Here is a 17,221-nt window from a genome sequence, read left to right as displayed (position 1 = left end):
CTAAAATCCACATACAGAATCTACTTGTAGGATATGTCCAAAAAAGAACTATCCAAATAGATAGGTAGTCGATTAGTGATTTCTAGTGGCTTAGAAGAGAAGGAAGTGGAGAAATAGTAGGGAGAGTTTGCTTATGGGTATCAGATTTCTTTGGGGGCAAAGAAAATACTTCCTGGAGTTAGGAAGTAATGACTCACGAGAAACTCAGCTATTACCCTACAAACCACTGAAGTGGGTACCATGAAACAGTGAACTTTATAGTATATGAATTATACTCAGTAAGTATACGATTAGAAAAATTAATATTCAGAAGGTGAAGAAGTGACTGCACATGCTATTATGGTTAAGCAAGGCTCCTGCCCTTTGACAAAATCAATACCCCTCCATTATAAAAGTTCTGGAGAGATTAGGGATACAAGGGACATACCTCAACATAACAAAGGTAATTTACAGCAAGCCTGTAGCCGAAATCAACTTAAATGGAGAGAAACTCAAAGCAATTCCACTAAAATCAGAGATAAGATAAGGCTGTCCACTCTCTATTATTCAATATAGTACTTGACGTCTTAGCCATAGCAATATGAGAACTGAAGGAAATCTGGGGGATACAAATTGGAAACGCAAATGACCAAGGAACACTTAAAGAAATGTTCAACATCGTTATTCAACAGGGAAATGCAAATCAAAACTTCTTTGAGATTTCATATTACACCCATCAGAATTGGTCTGATCAATTAAACAAGCTACAGTTCATGCTGGTGAGGATGGAGAGTTGGGGCAACACACATCCATTGCTGGTGGGAGTGCAAACTTTTACAGCCACTATGAAAATCAGTGTGACAGTTCCTCAGGAAGATGGGAATTGATCTACCACAAGATTCAGGTATACCACTTTTGGGCATATACCCAAATGAGGTTTTGCCCTACAACAAAGACACTTACTTGCTCAATGATATTCATTATTGCTGTATTCAGAACAGCCAGAAATTGGTAACAACTTGGATGTTCCTCACCAGAAGAATGGATGGAGAGAGTGGTACATTTCCACAATTCAATGTTAGTCAGCAGAGCTCAGAAAAGGGACATCATGAAATGTGCAGGCAAATGATTAGAACTAGAAAAAATTACCCTCAGTGAGATATCTCAGGCCCAAAAAGACAAATATGGTTTCTATTTGGTTATATGTGGTTATTAGTTGTTAGGTTAATGGAACTAAGTTCCAATCCATAGAAGCACAGAGGGTAAGTATAGAGTAAGGGACTTCAGGGTGCAGACAGACCTTACTAGGAGAGGGAAACAGAATAGATAATTATGGGTGGATGGTGTGGATAAGACTGGAAGAGGAAGAAGGAGTGGGGAGAAGTGTGGGGGAGGGGTGTGAGGGAGGGAACACAGGGAGACATAGCTAAAATTAAGGGGCATTTGAGGGATCATATGGAAACCTAATAGTGTAGAAACTTCCTAAAGTATATACATATATGAGGACAATCTAAATAAAATTACCAAATAATAGGGTGGACAAAGTCCCAACTGGCCATCTCTTGTCACCAAATGAAGCTTCTACTACCAGGGTTGGGTTATATCTAATTGAGTTGTTTGCCAATGGGGTACCTAAACAATCCAGGCTGTTGCAAAGACAACAGATTGCTCTCTACAAACTGAGAGCAAGACTTCATTGTTGAAGACAACATGTATGCAACTCCTTGAAAATGAAGGTGTGTAGCTGGTGATGGCATCGAGCCTTAACCCCTAAGTTCTAGTGCGTTTGGTACCGGAAGCTACACGCAAGCTACCCAAAGTGAACTGTAAACAGCAAGACAGCCACAGACACTGATCTACAGTGGTGTCCTGCTTGCAAGATTTGCTAAGGTAATCGTGGCACAAAGCTTGTGAGAGTAACCAACCAATATCTGATTTGACTTCAGGCTCACTCCATGAGATAGAACCCATTCCAGTGCTGTTTGGGTGATCAAAAATCAGAGACTAGATATCCCAGGGGCCTAGAGAAAAATGTAATACCACTGGCTTTTTAAAGAAAAGAAATCAGAGATAAAAATGACTCTTCACCAGAGAGACTTCCTCCTGCAGCAGATGGAACAAATACAGAGACCCACAGCCAGGCATTGTGCAGGGAAAGAGAGAGAAATAGAAATAGAGATACACACAGAGGGACAGACAGACAGACAGACAGACACACACACACACACACACAGAGAGAGAGAGAGAGAGAGAGAGAGAGAGAGAGAGAGAGAGAGAGAGAGAGAGAGAGAGAGATTTTGGAACACTCAGCCCTAAACGGAATATATCCATCAAATCTCTTCTCTCACAGCTTGCCTGCAGAAGGGTGTTGAGTATAGGAGACAGAGGGACAGAGGGAATGGGGGACGCCAAGAAAACACGGCCCTCTAAATCAAATTGAACAAAGTTGATATGAACTCACAGAGACTGAGGCAGCATTCACAGAACACGCACAGATCGGCACCGGGTCCTCTTCATATCTATTATGGCTTCCATCTTAGTGGTTTTATTAATGGGATTTTTGAGTGTGTGAACAAGTGAGTCCCTAATTCTTGTGCCTTATCTTGGGCTTTTTTCTTTCTGTTCCTTTGGATGATCTTGCCCAACTTTGATGTGATAGTTTTTTTATTTTATTATGCTTTATTTTGTTACATTTTATTATTATCATCTCTTAGAAGTCTGTTCTTTTATAGTAAGAGACAGAATGGCAGTGGATATGGGTGGAAAGGGAGTTGGGGAAGAACTGGGAGGAGGACAGGAAGGAAAAAACCATAGTCAGGATATATGAAGTGGGAAAACTCTATTTTATTTTTGTGTGTGTGTCTTTTATTTTATTTTATTGATATTTATTGAGCTTTACATTTTTCTCTGATCCCCTCTTTGCCTTTCTCCTCCCCCCTTCAAACCTCCCCCAAGGTTCCCATGCTCCCAATTTACTCAGGAGATCTTGTCTTTTTCTACTTTCTACTTCCCATGTAGATTATATCTACATAAGTCTCTCTTAGTGTCTGCATTATTGTCTAAGTTCTCTGGGATTGTGGTTTGTAGGCTGGCTTTCTTTGCTTTATGTTTAAAACCTACCTATGAGTGAGTACATGTGATAATTGTCTTTCTGTGCCTGGGTTTCCTCACTCAAAAAATGATATTTTTTAGGTCATCCATTTTCCTGCAAAATTCAAGCTGTCGTTATTTTTTTCTGCTGTGTAGTGAAAACTCTATTTTCAATAACAAAGAGAAAAGGTGGTAGTGGGGCTTCTGAGATTTTTTTCTTGAGACAAAGAGGCTGATCATCACCCTTGAAATCCAAAATGAGCATCATTTTATTCCACCAGCGTCTCAGAACCTAACAATCAGAGACTGACCTCCTTTCATATTCTGTGTTTGGGGATTGCTTTTTTGACTCAAAGACACCAAGGCGTTGACACTGGTTTTGCTCACTGACAAGAAACTAAAGCAGGGACACAACTGTGACACAAATCTCAGTCTCTGTTGTTGGCTGTATTTTCATACATTGCTAATCAGGAAGTGCCTAACTGTTGAGGTTTGAGGGGATGGCATTTCTTATTTAGAGTTGCATTAGCGTTGCTTGCTTTTCTTCCATCTTTTAGATAAAGGTAGAAAAACTAATGAATTTACTCACCACAAATAAAATACCCATCCTCTGAGTACTTTGTAGTGAGTGGAGGGATTGACTTGCGAGGCATGGCACTTGCTTGGAAGAGGCATTTAAGGGAAAAAGAAGGGAGTAGTCTAGAATCAAGGGAAGAACATTGGGAGCCCACGGAGTGAGGTAGTGAATGAGGTGACAGAGAGCGGCATAGGGCATTGCACTAACTAGGGATAACAGGTGGGATCACCTTGTATAAGATCTCAGACACTTACTGAGGGACTAGTCTTTACGCTGGGGACAGCTAGGAGCATTTACAGGATTTCCATCTTTTATTATTGACATTGCTAGTCTAGCTATAGCATACGGAGAGGGTTACATGACTGATGAGGAACTATGAGAATTTGGGCAGGTGGTAGGTGATGGCGGCTCCACTCAAGTACGGACACAATGATAGAAAGCAAACAAACGCGAGTTATCGTGGGGTCAAAACTGGCTGACCTGAGTTGGAAATTTATTGAAGAAAGGGATAAGGGAGAAGATACTATCAAAAATAATGTTGTGATGTGGAAATGTAGCTCAGTTGGTAGTGCTTGCTTAGCACACACAAACCCTTGGGCTTGATCCCTTGCACTACGTATACATGATACAGCGACAGGCTCCTATAATCCTAGTATTTGGGCGGAGGCAGGCTGATGAGACAGTCAAGGCTATCTTCCCTTACACGGTGAGCTTGAGACCATCCTGGAATACTTGAGATCCTCTCCCCCAAAACAAAACAAAACAACAACACAACAACAGCAAAAACAAACCATCAATGTCAATGTTCTATCTCAGGCAACTGGAGTAATGTCCCCCCCCACACTGAGGAAGAAAACAAAGGAGTTAGAATGGCCATAAGGGTGGTAGAAATTCTGCTGGATGCACACTGCATATGCAGACTGTGATGGTTAAAGACAGCTGTATATTTATAGCTTTTTTTTTTAAAAAAAATAACTCTTAATGTTCTTCAATAACTAAAACTCTGCCACCCAGTGAGATATGTCTGCATTGGTTTCTCACTATGAGTCTGAGAAAGAGCTTGTGCCAGTACCAGTGAACACTGTATGCACAAATACACGTGACTTTAATGTTTGACCATAATAATAGTCACTATTCCTTCCGCTGATGTCTCAGAAGGCTTGCCTTTGGGAGTCCAGCTACCTCATTGTGAGAAATTCCAGGCTACAGTAAGGGCCCTATGGTGTTCTAGCCCAGAGCTCCAGAGAGTCTTCCAGCTGCTGAATTCATACATGGGTGTCTAAAGTCCCAAAGCATCCATTCTTCCCCAGGCACTGCGGAGAGACAGAGGCGGGCTATTCTCAACTCTGCCCTATTTGAGTTCCTGACTCAGCCCCCTAAATCTATGACAGACAAGAGATCATTTGGAGTCACTCACAACACATCCATAGATAACTGGTGTGCTACATTTGGGGGGCCTTTCTGACATGGACAGAGAAGTCACATGTACATTTTTCTTCTCACCATGGCTACAAATTACATGTTTCGTCAAAGAACATGCAAGGGCAATGTCTGTTTCCCTCATTTCTGCTATTGGTCAAGAATATTTGCTTTGCTTTTCTTAGGTTAAGAAGAAAGGAAGAAAGAAAGGGATAGTCAGAGGGAGGCTGAAGGAACTCCATCATGGGGGGAGCGGCAAGGACAGTGCTACTCCTGGAAGGTGGTGGTGGGACAACCACAGTGACAGCTGTGTCCTCTGCACAGCACCACAGATCTAGGCTACCTGGGCACAGGTGTGCCGTGCAGGGTGGGCACTATATTCTAATGACTGGCATTATGTCTGTTCTCACTGTCCTCCCTATAAAGTGGGCTCTGACTCTAAGAAGGTCCAGCTGGACTGTGTTAAGAAATTTTTATTGTTTCCTTTGGAGTTGGGATGAAAGCACATAAAATTACAAGTGGAAGGAACACCATGCCACAAAATTGCATAGAATGATTACAAAAAGTTAATTACGCATTTTAAATAATTTGAGATAGAAGAACCCAAAATATGTACATTTTAAGAGCATCGAATACTTTGCCCCCTCTCTCGTTTTCTTCTCAAAAGGCAAAGGTCACAACGATCAGTCCATCACAACAGTATTAACACAGTGTACAAGGGCAGCATTAAAGTCAAAGGAGAGCAAGCAATGACCCTTTCTTTCAGAACTTAATTAATGACTGCTTATCTATTACAGGAGTATTAATTAATGCATGGTGGCACTGAAATGTTAAAAACCAATGGCATGTCATTAGAACTTTGAACACTGATTTATACGACCCAACCACGTTATTCTCAGTAGTTTAAAGGTGTCGGGGACAGACACTGTCTATTAATGCATGACTCTACTCTCTATTATAGGAAAAACCACAGTACAGAATTTCACACATTAGACAAAGAACAAGGCAAATACATAAAGGCACAAAACTGCACATCATAGAGACCCCTTTTCTTTACCTTTGACTATGTTCAAGTAATATTAATATTATTAATGGATAGTATCACGGTAGTAGTTTCAGTGATGCAAGATGCACAGTGTTACACACTATCCCACAACTGCAAAAAAGTGTCACTGTACAGATAGAAAAATGGGTTACAGTAAATGACCGAATACAAAACAATGTAAAATGACCAGAATCACCAAGATCATCAAGTCCGACTACCAAAACAGGGTTTGAAAGTCAAGGTTATCCAACCTTAGTCACTATATGGACAATGATGAAATCCAATGTTCTGCAATAACCACCCCTGTTTGGTTATGGATGCTGTTACGGATTCATTCTTCTCCAATTTTGACAGTCTAGAATTGTGTTTGTAAAATGCAGCATTCCATCTGGACCACTCCCGCTTCTTTCTGAGTCATGCCTTTCCTTCAAAGTGCAAAAGGAGGACGGTTTACAAAAGCTGTCTCTTCGGTGGAAGGTGACTTTTAGCAAGTGTCTAATTAACACTCTTCATTCTTCAGATAAAATATAATCATCTCTAAAGGAGATGCGATTTTCCCCTTGTGTCTCACTAGATGCTTTTTTTTTATTATCAAACACTGTCACGGTGTTCGAAGCAAGCCTTCATTTTGATTAAAACTTAATTATGATCCTAGTTATTGCTTAAAGTTAAATAAAATCATTTCCATAAAAATATTAAATTCTTGAAACACAAATTTCAGGACACAACTGTTTTTTTTTGCACTGTAAAATGCTTTGCTAAATTATAACCAGAGAGATTCTCTTTAAAATAAAATGAAGCCATGAACATATCATTATTGGGTTTTAATGTTCTTTGTCTCACTCTCTAAACCATATTTTTCTACATAATGATTATTTCTTAAGCCCTCTTAATAATGTTTTTATTAACTTTAACATGATATAATTTGTTCCTCTCATTCCCCTTAAAATAAAATAAGAACTCAAAAAAACATGACTAAGTGCAGTAAGTATACAAACTAAAATATAACCAAAGCTTTATTACTATCAGAATAAAATGGAAATTAGTCAGTTTAAATTTATTGAAGATAGGAGTAATACATTTGTACTCTTATTTCCTAAGTATTTTGCATATTCTGACCACTAAAACAACCTCAAAATCTGATACTTAAAATCCAATTTTGATCCTACAAAATTTTTTAGAAAATTTACATTCTAAATTCTAAGTTTATCTCAAGTTGCATCAAGGACTCCATAAACTGACTCTTAGCATTTCCATATAATTTAATATCCATGTAACATATATATTTGACCCATTTCTTCTGTCCATGTATCCCTGAACTTGCTTTTAAATCTTATGGAAGAGATTTGGGTCACTGCCAATTAATACACATGTACACTCATGCGTATGTATGTGTGTGTGTGTGTGTGCACTTATACAGCTGGGTGCATACATGTAATATATACATGGAGATAATGTGTATCATTATACATGTGCATTTAGATAAATATTCTATCTTCCTTTCTACAGTAAAAATAAATGAACCACAAAAAAATATCTGACAACAAAACAACCCACTGGAACCTGTTCAGTCTAGCTGAAATTCTGATTATTACACGTCAGTTCAACTCTCCCTCAATGGAACAGACCCGTTGTAGCTTTTTCATCATTTTGGGACAACAACCAATAGATACCCAAAGGTGTACAGCAAAATATACAATCCATATTGATAATAGTGAAATGGCTTCACTGGACAATGATATAGTCAAGTGATTTTTTTTTTTATAAAAGAAACTATACAAGAGTCACTATGATATCTAATAAAGCCATGTCAATAGCAAATACAGATGCTTTTGTGATAAATAAATTAGCAAACTGCAAGCCACCAGTGCTTGCAAAGCAAAAGATGAAACAATTTAATATACATGTTAACTTGAAAACATGGAAAAAACAAGGAATTGCGGGGCCGTTAGGGAAACAATGGTCAAAGTTGGATGTTCCATAGTGTTAAATGGTGCTATGCACTTCTCAAACTATGTCTATTACTTTGAAATACTTTACACTGGGACTTGAAATGAAGACATGACCTCAAGTTTTCTTCAAAGAAGACATTGTCCTTCATTACATGTTTCATGGAGCCTGGGAGCTGCCTGGTTTTAATTTACTATTGGAAAGAAAAGAAAAATCCTGCATACATGCACCCTTCTCTCTAGACTGCAATAGTTTCCACATGACACATGGAACGGGGGTATGGGACCTCCACACAGATCCTTCTGGAACTCTCGCTTTGGTGTGGATTTCAGGCTAAGGGATGCTTCTCAGGAAGATGGCCCTGGGCAGTGATCTTTGTCATTAGAGTCCGATGGAGTTCAAGCAGTCGTGCATATCTGGAAGGCCTGGCAGGAACATCACAGAGGAGTATCAAACTCTTTTCCCGGGTTCTCAACCTCCACTTCCTCACTGGAGGGAGACCTGTGGTTCACCTTTCCAGGGTCTGAGGCCAGGGAGGGAGGGGCGGAACCGTGATTGCTGTCTTCACTGATCTTCCCTTTCATGGCCTCCTGTACAAACTCCAGAATCTCCAGGGGCAGTCTTTTAAACTTGTCTTGGTATTCTTGCTCCAGCTCCATCTGCAGCTGAGAGACATCAAGAGAAAACAAGGTTTGAGGTCATTTACATTTCTCACCTCATGCATACAGACAAAGAGCATACAAGGACTTAGAATGCTATTCACTGGTCCTCTGAAGTGAAGGTGAAAACAGTTTAATAGGACATGCTGTTCGTTCTCAGCTGAAAGTCAAGTCCTGGTCACGTATGGTGTAATAAGCCCGAGGACTTGGACTAAGACAAACACAACTGTGAACAGACATACATTTGGGAAAGTGTACAGAAGCAGTGTGTAAGGATTACAGTCCTTACACATAGGGATTGAGTAATGTCAACAACAGGAATTGTCCGCGTCATCTGTGAACGGGGCTAAGGGGCTGAGGTGACCACTGTGGAAAGATGGAAAGAGATCAAGTGAATTTCAAGGGTGGGGCTTCAGTTTAAGCCTGGGAAGCTAAGACTAAGTTTTTTTAGTCTTTTTCTCTTTCTTTCCTTCCTTCCTTCCTTCCTTCCTTCCTTCCTTCCTTCCTTCCTTCCTTCCTTCCTTCCTTCCTTCCTTTTTTTTTGCAGGACCTCATACATGCTAAGCAAACCCTCTCTCACTGATCTATAACTCAAGCCCCTTAGAGTCTTTAAAGAGAAGCCTGGTGAAGATTTTTCAAATGAACACCACCCATATACAACATTAACGTTTGCTATGATGTCCTTTTTTATCGCTTCCTTATTTCCTCTCTCACTGCAATTTTTATTTGTCTTTTAAATGGTTACAGTTGCCTTTTAAATGTCTTCTGTCTCATCTGTTTTATGCCTTGGAAAACTGGAAGACCTTTTTAATGTCAAGGAAGTCTTTCTGCACATACAGACTCACGGAGCTGCCTTTGTGGGAAAGAGGTTGTAAAAGCTTGTTACTTATACAGAAGTGAAGTGAGGGTGCTTATAGCAGGAAGACTGCTTGCTAGGAAGTCTCTGCTGTCTGCGTCCAAAAAAACTTCCGATTTAAAACATTGTGCAATCTCCTGAAGGCAATGCCCCTTTCCAGCCCTTATTAGCTTTGAGGTAATGCTTTTTAACGGCACCTGGGGGGATGAGGCAGGAGAATCACCACAGGTACGAGACTAGTGTGAGCTACATGGTTAGTTTAAAAAAGCAAAAAAATTCAAATAAAACCCAGAAGGCCCTTAAAACTCTGAAACCGATTCTGGTGCTTTTCAGCCTTTTAATGCACACAGATCACGTGGGGGCCTGACCTTGGTTCTCATTTTGGAGGGGTGGGTGGGCCTAGTTTCTGCACGCTTTGCTGTTCTGTATGATGCTGATACAGCTGTCTCACATTGGTTACACTGATTATTATCTCTCCTAAGCCCCCATTCTACGTTCGTCACATTCTGGCTGTGTATCCTCCATCAGCAGCAACCAGTGAAGCCGCGTGAGCTTGGCCTTGATGCTCAGACCTTCCTCGGTGGTCAGTCCTCAGGACAGCTGTCCTTGTGGGTTTGCATCTCTTTTATGGACATTGCCAGCCACTTTACAGCATCCACTGTCTCAGCTCTTTCATTACTGCTTTTAGGCCCAAGATATTTTGCCATGCCTTAGCCATTTAATCTATGTCTCTGTGTGCAACCATCTCTGCAACTCTACACTTCCCCAAATGCTGAAATACAGAAAATTTTGGTAAATTTGTGATAGTCATCAAGATTGACAGCTCCAGGGCTATCTGTGGTCTTTTTGTGGTCGCCTTCTTGTGCTAGGCCCTATGTAGTTCATTGAAGAAATGTTTACTTGTGTGATTAAAGTACGGAACAGGCCTTTCTGGAGTGCAACACTCATGGTCTACACTGCATTGCCTTCCCAAATGAAAACCGTTATGATTTCTAGAAAGCAATAATCTGGAAGGATGGCAGATAATGGATTCTGGATCTTCGTCGATGACCCACTCCAACACATACATGAAATAGAATCTGAAAAAAAGATGGCTTAGACTGAGTATTCAAAATCAACTTTCTCCTCGCTCAAAGAAAATATAAGATAATTATGCATGTATATATACATATATGTGTATATATGTATGTATGAGGAGAGAGAGACAGAAAGGGAGAATGCCACTGGACCAGTGAAGAGGAATGCTCACAGCCCCCAAATGTACAGGATTATGGTGAAGCAAGGATACCATAAACACAGATCCACATTCTTTGTCTGGTTCACAGAAACCACTGCAGGATTGGAGACAAGAAGACAACTGTCTTTTTGTCCCCCACTCTTCCAACAATTCGGGAGGGTTTGGGTAGCAGATCCATTGTTGGCAGGAATGGTGCCCCACCCTGAAGACTGGACCAGTGTACCAGTCATCTCCATCAGTTCACAACCTTCAACTCAACACACATAGGATTTGTTTCATTTCCAAGCAAACTAAGGAAAGGAAGAACAGCAGAGGATTGTGTTTTGTGGGCATGGAAAATGGTAGTTTTTATTTAGGGTTGATGAGTGGGTCTTCAATTACAGGTGTGTCGGACCTGACCTAGCAGACAGTCTCTCTGAAGATGTTGGTATAAGACAACATGATATTTCAGAAATCACACATCATCATAATCGTCGTCAGCATCATTTAAAGAAAAAAATATGAGGAAATGTCAAACAATCAGTCAACACTCTTTAAAAGATGTTGGTAATTTGATTCCTGTCAAGACTTAATTTTGTTAATTTAATTTTAATAACGATGGTGATCATTTGTAATTGTTGACCCAACTGTGGCTAAGTCAAAACCATCCTGGACTTTTCCTCTCATCACAAGGTATAAGCAGATTTTTTTTTGCATTGTAAACTAGGTTACTGCCTCACAGTTTTGATGAAATGTCATATAAGCTATTCTTTAGGAAAGTCATTCAATTATTAATAAGCTAATTTCAAAATAGTATTTACTATTAGATGTCAAGTAAGACACTTTCCCTTTTCTTTTCTTATAAACTAATGATTTGTTCATTGGGAAAAAAGCATAAAAAGTATACAGGCGAATTTCTGGAGGCATTCCTAGAAGGCCCCATCCAATGGGAGCTAGTGCAACTCAAGGACCATTGATTACAGGGGCCAAGAAAATCAGGGGAGTGAGGGGAAGCAGACTGTGTAAGAGAAAGTAGGAGGGGTGGGATTGGAGCTAGAGACTGGAGTCAACTAAAGGTCGTGCCAGTAACTTGGTTCTAGTGGAGGTTTCTCAGATTCTGGTTTTTCAGGAGAAAACAGAAATTGAAAATTTCCTGCAAGCGTTTCTGAATTTTTTATTGTCAGTAATCAAATAATATAATATTTGTCAGTACAACGACATTTTTCAATTCTGTAATGTAGTAATCTGGTGTTATCCGTAGGAAGGAAAACAGATCTGTCCACCCCGGGTTGAGTGTGCGACTCTTAGGATCCCCCTTCACAGGCTGGCCTCCTGGCTGCAGGGGCCTGGTCTTCCCAGGTAGGGTCCAAGCGCAATGATGGATTTTGAAGACAGCTACTCATGTGTCACATCTGAAGACAGAGTGAGCTCTGAAGCCCTCACCAGGGCAGTTTCCCTTCAGATCCTGCATTAACCTGAGGACTAAATGCCTGGGATCAGGGCTTTCCTCAAATATGACAGAGATGGGAGGCAAGCCTAGGTGACAGTTCTACCATCATCTTCATCTTCATTCCACATCAAGTGAAGAGCAAGCCCTTTCTCCTGCTTCCTGTGGTTGCTGTGCAACAAATGACCTTTAAGTGAAGCTGGGCACATCCTAAGAAAACGGCTTTTCCTGTATTCTGCGTGAGAAGCTGTTGACTTATTAGGCTCCAAGTGGTCTGAATCCAGCATGTTTATGTGCCAGGCAGACAGCAGAAACTGTGTGTGGAGGCAGAAGCTGATGCCGGAGTCTCAGCTGCTCTCAGACGTGAGCCAGAGGCTCACCAGCAGGAGTTCAAGATCAGTCTGGATAAAGTACTAATAAGGCCTCATTGTCCAAGGTTGTCCCAGTTTCCCCAGGAGACAACATTTACTTAGGCTTTCTTTATGTTACGAGTACCCATTTGTACTTATAAAAAGATTCCAAGAAGTATTTTAAGACAAAAAAAAAGCTGACAAAAAAAAAAGTAAAGAAAGAAAAGGACAACATACATTGCCTTGGATTGGGTAAATCTACCTTTTGGGAATGGGGCTCCCAGGACCCAGAGTAGGGGTTTAAAGCATTATGATGTTGATTGCTTATACAGGAAAAATAAATGAACAATGGTGACAACAAAAATACACCCCAATGTCAACCTTTGGTGATAATATTAACTTTATCTTTCTTAATAAATATGCATTTTCTACTATCTTTGTCTAGAATATCTGCGGAATCATTTGAAACTGTTCTAGACATCTTGACCACTGTATCATACATCACTTGACAATAGGACATTTTCTTACCTAACGACAGTATCTTAACCACTTTCAGGAAAATAATAATTGTTGTTATTCAATTTTTTCAAATGTTATCTCTTACCAAACCTTTCTAGCTTCCTTTTAGACCAGACTCTAGAATTCATGTGTCACATCTGTCTGTTACATCCTTCTCCTTTCCCTCACTTCAGGTATTTATTACTGTCTCAGGTTTTAGGAGTCTCATCTAATTTTCTTACCAAACACCCAAATTCCGAGTTTGTGTGGTTAGTTGCTTGTGTCGCCACTAAAGTTGGTTCTTCAAAACTAGGAGTTAATGAGATTCCATTAAATGGAATCTATAAATATTTTATTTGGCAAGAATATTCTACAGGTATTTATTTCTATTTCCTATTACTGCCTGTTTGTGGGTACCGAGGTCAGCTGGCTTTATTATCAATGTTGTTACTTAATTTCTAGATAACTTGGTAATTGCTATGCCTTGATTTCCCCAAGACCTGTTTTTGTCTTTTTGGTTTGCAGTTTGGCTGTGAGGTCAAATTCTAGATCTATTTTAGACGTATCCTCCATATATATGGTAATTCTTTGCTATTCATTAGATGGCGATTTCTAACTGTGTCATCTTTAGTTGGTATTCCTCTGTAACAAACATCTAGACCCTGTCTCAAAAAGCAAAACCAATGACTTTCCACCTGTGCTAAAGTTCTCCCCCAAAGGCAAGACAATGGTTAAAGGTTTCATTTTTGTTTTTCCTTTAATTACACATTTTTCTGAAAATGGGAAGTTGGGAGTATAATAATTTTTTAAAGTTAAACAATTTTTATTCATTTTCTTATTATTCCCATCTCTGTTTCACTTTTCTCTTGTTGGAGGAGGCCGCTTGTTTGTTTCCTGACTGCCCAGAAACTGAAATAATCACATAGAAATCATATCAATTACATCACTGCTTGGCCCATTAACACTAGCTTCTTATTGGCTGACTCTTACATATTAGTTTAACCCATTTCTATTTAACCTTGTATCACCACGTGGCAGTGGCTTACCGGCAAAGTTTCAGCATGTCTGTCTCCACAGGGCTACATGGCTTCTCTCTTGACTCTGCCTTCTTCCTCCTAGCATTCAGTTTAGTTTTCTTCACCTACCTCTATTTTCCTATAGCTCTGCTATAGGCTGAAAGCAGTTTCTTTATTAACCAATGATATTCACAGCATACAGAGGGGAATCCCACCTCTCTCTTTGGTTTATATCAAAGCTAAGATGTAAGACGTCTGGTGGGTGACAGTTGGAGGAGGGTAGCTTTCAGGATGGCTCTGAGATTTGTTAGAATGTCCCTTTTGATTTTTGTATATTTAATTGATTTGTGTGTGTGTGCGTGTTAGATTCCCAGACACTTTTGTATGTTCCCTGCACCAAAACTGGAAGCAGCGGCTTTCAAAGGAAACTGTAGTTCTCCCTCTGAAGGCTTTGCTAAAGCCAGCCCTGGATCCTACAAGCACAGGCACCCTTTACAAGTACAGTTGGTAAAGAAATGCATTGTGAAAAATCATTGGTGCATACTGGTATTTCAAATGTCTTTCCTTGCTTTTGTTTTTGAGATAGAGCCATGCTATGCAGTCCAGGCAAGCTTAGAGCTCACTGTGTCTACCTAACTGGATTTGAACCCATGTCCTTTCTGCTGTTTCAGCTTCCTAAGTGCTGACATTGCAAGTGGACACCACCATGTCTAGCTTCAGTTTTAAAATAAGATTATAGCTTCTTCCTAACGTATTCATTTTTTTTACTTATAGTAAAACTTTTGCCTTCTGGTAGTATTATTGTGTTTACCTCCATGCTTTATGTCAGCTCTGCAGAAAGTTTCAATATTGTGATTTATTAGAATAACAAAAAATAACAAAGTAACATTCAAATTTTTTGAGATTCTTTTTATTTCCAGAATATAGTCAACTAAGAATAGTTGCCTGTTAAAATGTGCTTAAAATAATCATATTCCTCCTGTGTTTGTATTGCCTTTGACAGACACAGGTGGTTTGTTCTCATTAGATCTTTTAAGCTATTTTATTCTTTTTTCTACCAGTAGTAACTACCATAGATATTTAAAGTGCAATTCTTGATAATCTTTTAATCCTCTTAAATTATATCTTTTTGCCTTTGGGAGATCTGAATATATATTAGTTTAATTATCTTATACAAAATATTTTGAAATTTATTGCTAAAGATAAGGAAAAATAGTAAAACAAATTTGTAAAGAAACTAAAAATCAACAAAACACAAGTGTTTCCAGGAAAGGGTTCTACTTAACAAAATATGATATAGCCAATAAGTTTAAATTTGATAAGTAGATCTGAAAACAGAGATATATGAACGCTGTGTAATATAGCATGACCATCACACTGCTATTTGACAACTGCAAAATCCACCTAGATTTGTATACACCGACTGTGAATATGAAAGAAATTAACAAATATAGAACTAATTTCTGGAAGGAAACACGAGAACATAAACTATGTGGGGATCATGAATATTTTTATTTTTTTCTATTTTCTACTTACAGGGTAATGCGATTATTTTATTGTTGGCATCAAATGTTTTTCTAAAATGAAAACCAAATCTACTATCTGTTTTAAAAGATACACAGGAGAAAGAGGCAGAACTCTGGACATGCGGAACACTCAGAGATTGCTGCAGGGACGAGAATGCTCTAGCTTCAACTTCACCAGCTGGATGAATGGATACTTAAAACAACATGAAGAACCTTCCCAAAATACATTAATAGAATGCATAGTTTCAGATCTAGCCTGAGCAGCCTTGAAAGGCTGTGTCTTATTTTTAGAAGAAGCTCATGAATTTTTAGAAAAGTACAGAGCGAGGAAGTCAGGCTACCTGAGGATCATTCAAGAGGACCAAGTCGGAACAGCAGACTTTATCATGCATCCTAACCACTCTAGATTTTCATTTGTTTTCCTAGAATAAGTTTCTATGAGACTTGGACTCAATATGGCTGAGTCCATGAGAAATTCCTTTTGTATCTAACCACTGAGAAACACCAAATAAAATACAACAATGGCCAGGTGGGATGTGTCTTTAATCCCAGCACTCAGGAGGACTAGGTAGGAGGATCTCTGTGAGTTCAAGGCCAACCTGGTCTGCAGAGCAGGTTCCAAGACAGGCCCCAAAACGTACAGAGAAAAAAAAAAACCTTCTCCACAGTAAGCACAGTAAGATGCTCCTTGGGTAGCAGAGTAGAGTCTCCAGCCTTCAGGTTCAGGCTTCTGTATTCTAGTAGGATGGGTAACAAGCCCTGTGGAAAATCAGAGGTCTCTACTCTTGAGACAAGAACTAATAAAAGGGGCATGGACAAAGAAGTGAAAATGATTTGGGGGCCTATGGGGGAAAATATTTGTCAAGGGAATTGCAAGTCAGAATGAACAATCAAAAATGAGTACAGCTTTCAAATTCAAATTACTGATGTGAACCCAGTGCCAGTAAATTTAGACAGAAACTAACTGTTGAGCAACTGTTGTATCCTGTGAAGTTTCAACAGAAAAACATCAAATTCGGACACTCTGGATTCCCTCACAACCCAGGAGGAAGCCACCTAGACAAGCAGGTGCCAGTGACTACGGGATGAGGTTCAGGGTCATAGACATCCCTAGTGCAATTCAGCTAATGTTGGACCTTGTAATTCAAGGTTGCCATTGGCAACAGAAATCTAAAGAAGGAACAATATGATGTTCGGTACATTCTAGGTCAAAGTGGGAAATACTTGAGACATGACATAAATAAATTAGAAGAAGAAAAGATGTTTGGGCTTAAAAAGAAAGGAAGAGAAAAAAAATTGGGCATCTCGTGCCAATGCGAAAGAAAGCAGTGAATTCACAAGATACATTTAAGCTTATCAGGGGCATGAGCACAGGATACATTTTTGCCAAAATTTTCCAAATAACTACATTCTGTGCAAGCAGTAAAGTTAATTAACTTTCATCTTATAAGCAAACATCAATTAGCAATAGGGCTTATTGTAGAGGGCCTACAAGGAAACCAAACATTACATTGTTGCCAAAGAATCATACAAAGAAGATAACTCACCAGCTAGATAAGATTCTTCCTCCAAACTGATATCAAATGTGTACAT

General features: G+C 39.5%; 1 protein-coding gene across 2 annotated transcripts in view; it reads right to left on the bottom strand.

Annotated features, from left to right (window-relative positions):
- Positions 1–5,523: 5,523 nt before the first annotated feature.
- Positions 5,524–17,221, bottom strand: part of Plcb1 (phospholipase C beta 1) — a 678,563-nt gene continuing 666,865 nt past the window's right edge. For both annotated transcript variants that reach the window (XM_075962281.1, XM_075962280.1), the window contains one exon: positions 5,524–8,725. Coding sequence is in view for 1 of the 2 variants with exons in the window: in XM_075962280.1 (XP_075818395.1) it covers positions 8,498–8,725 (228 nt within the window). In the remaining variant the exon portion in view is untranslated. The remainder of the gene's footprint in view (positions 8,726–17,221) is intronic.

This window comes from Microtus pennsylvanicus, chromosome 2 (genome assembly GCF_037038515.1).
Source record: "Microtus pennsylvanicus isolate mMicPen1 chromosome 2, mMicPen1.hap1, whole genome shotgun sequence".
Classification (NCBI taxonomy): domain Eukaryota; kingdom Metazoa; phylum Chordata; class Mammalia; order Rodentia; family Cricetidae; genus Microtus; species Microtus pennsylvanicus.
Note: the sequence above shows the minus strand (reverse complement) of the source record. Positions and strands in the feature narration are given on the sequence as shown.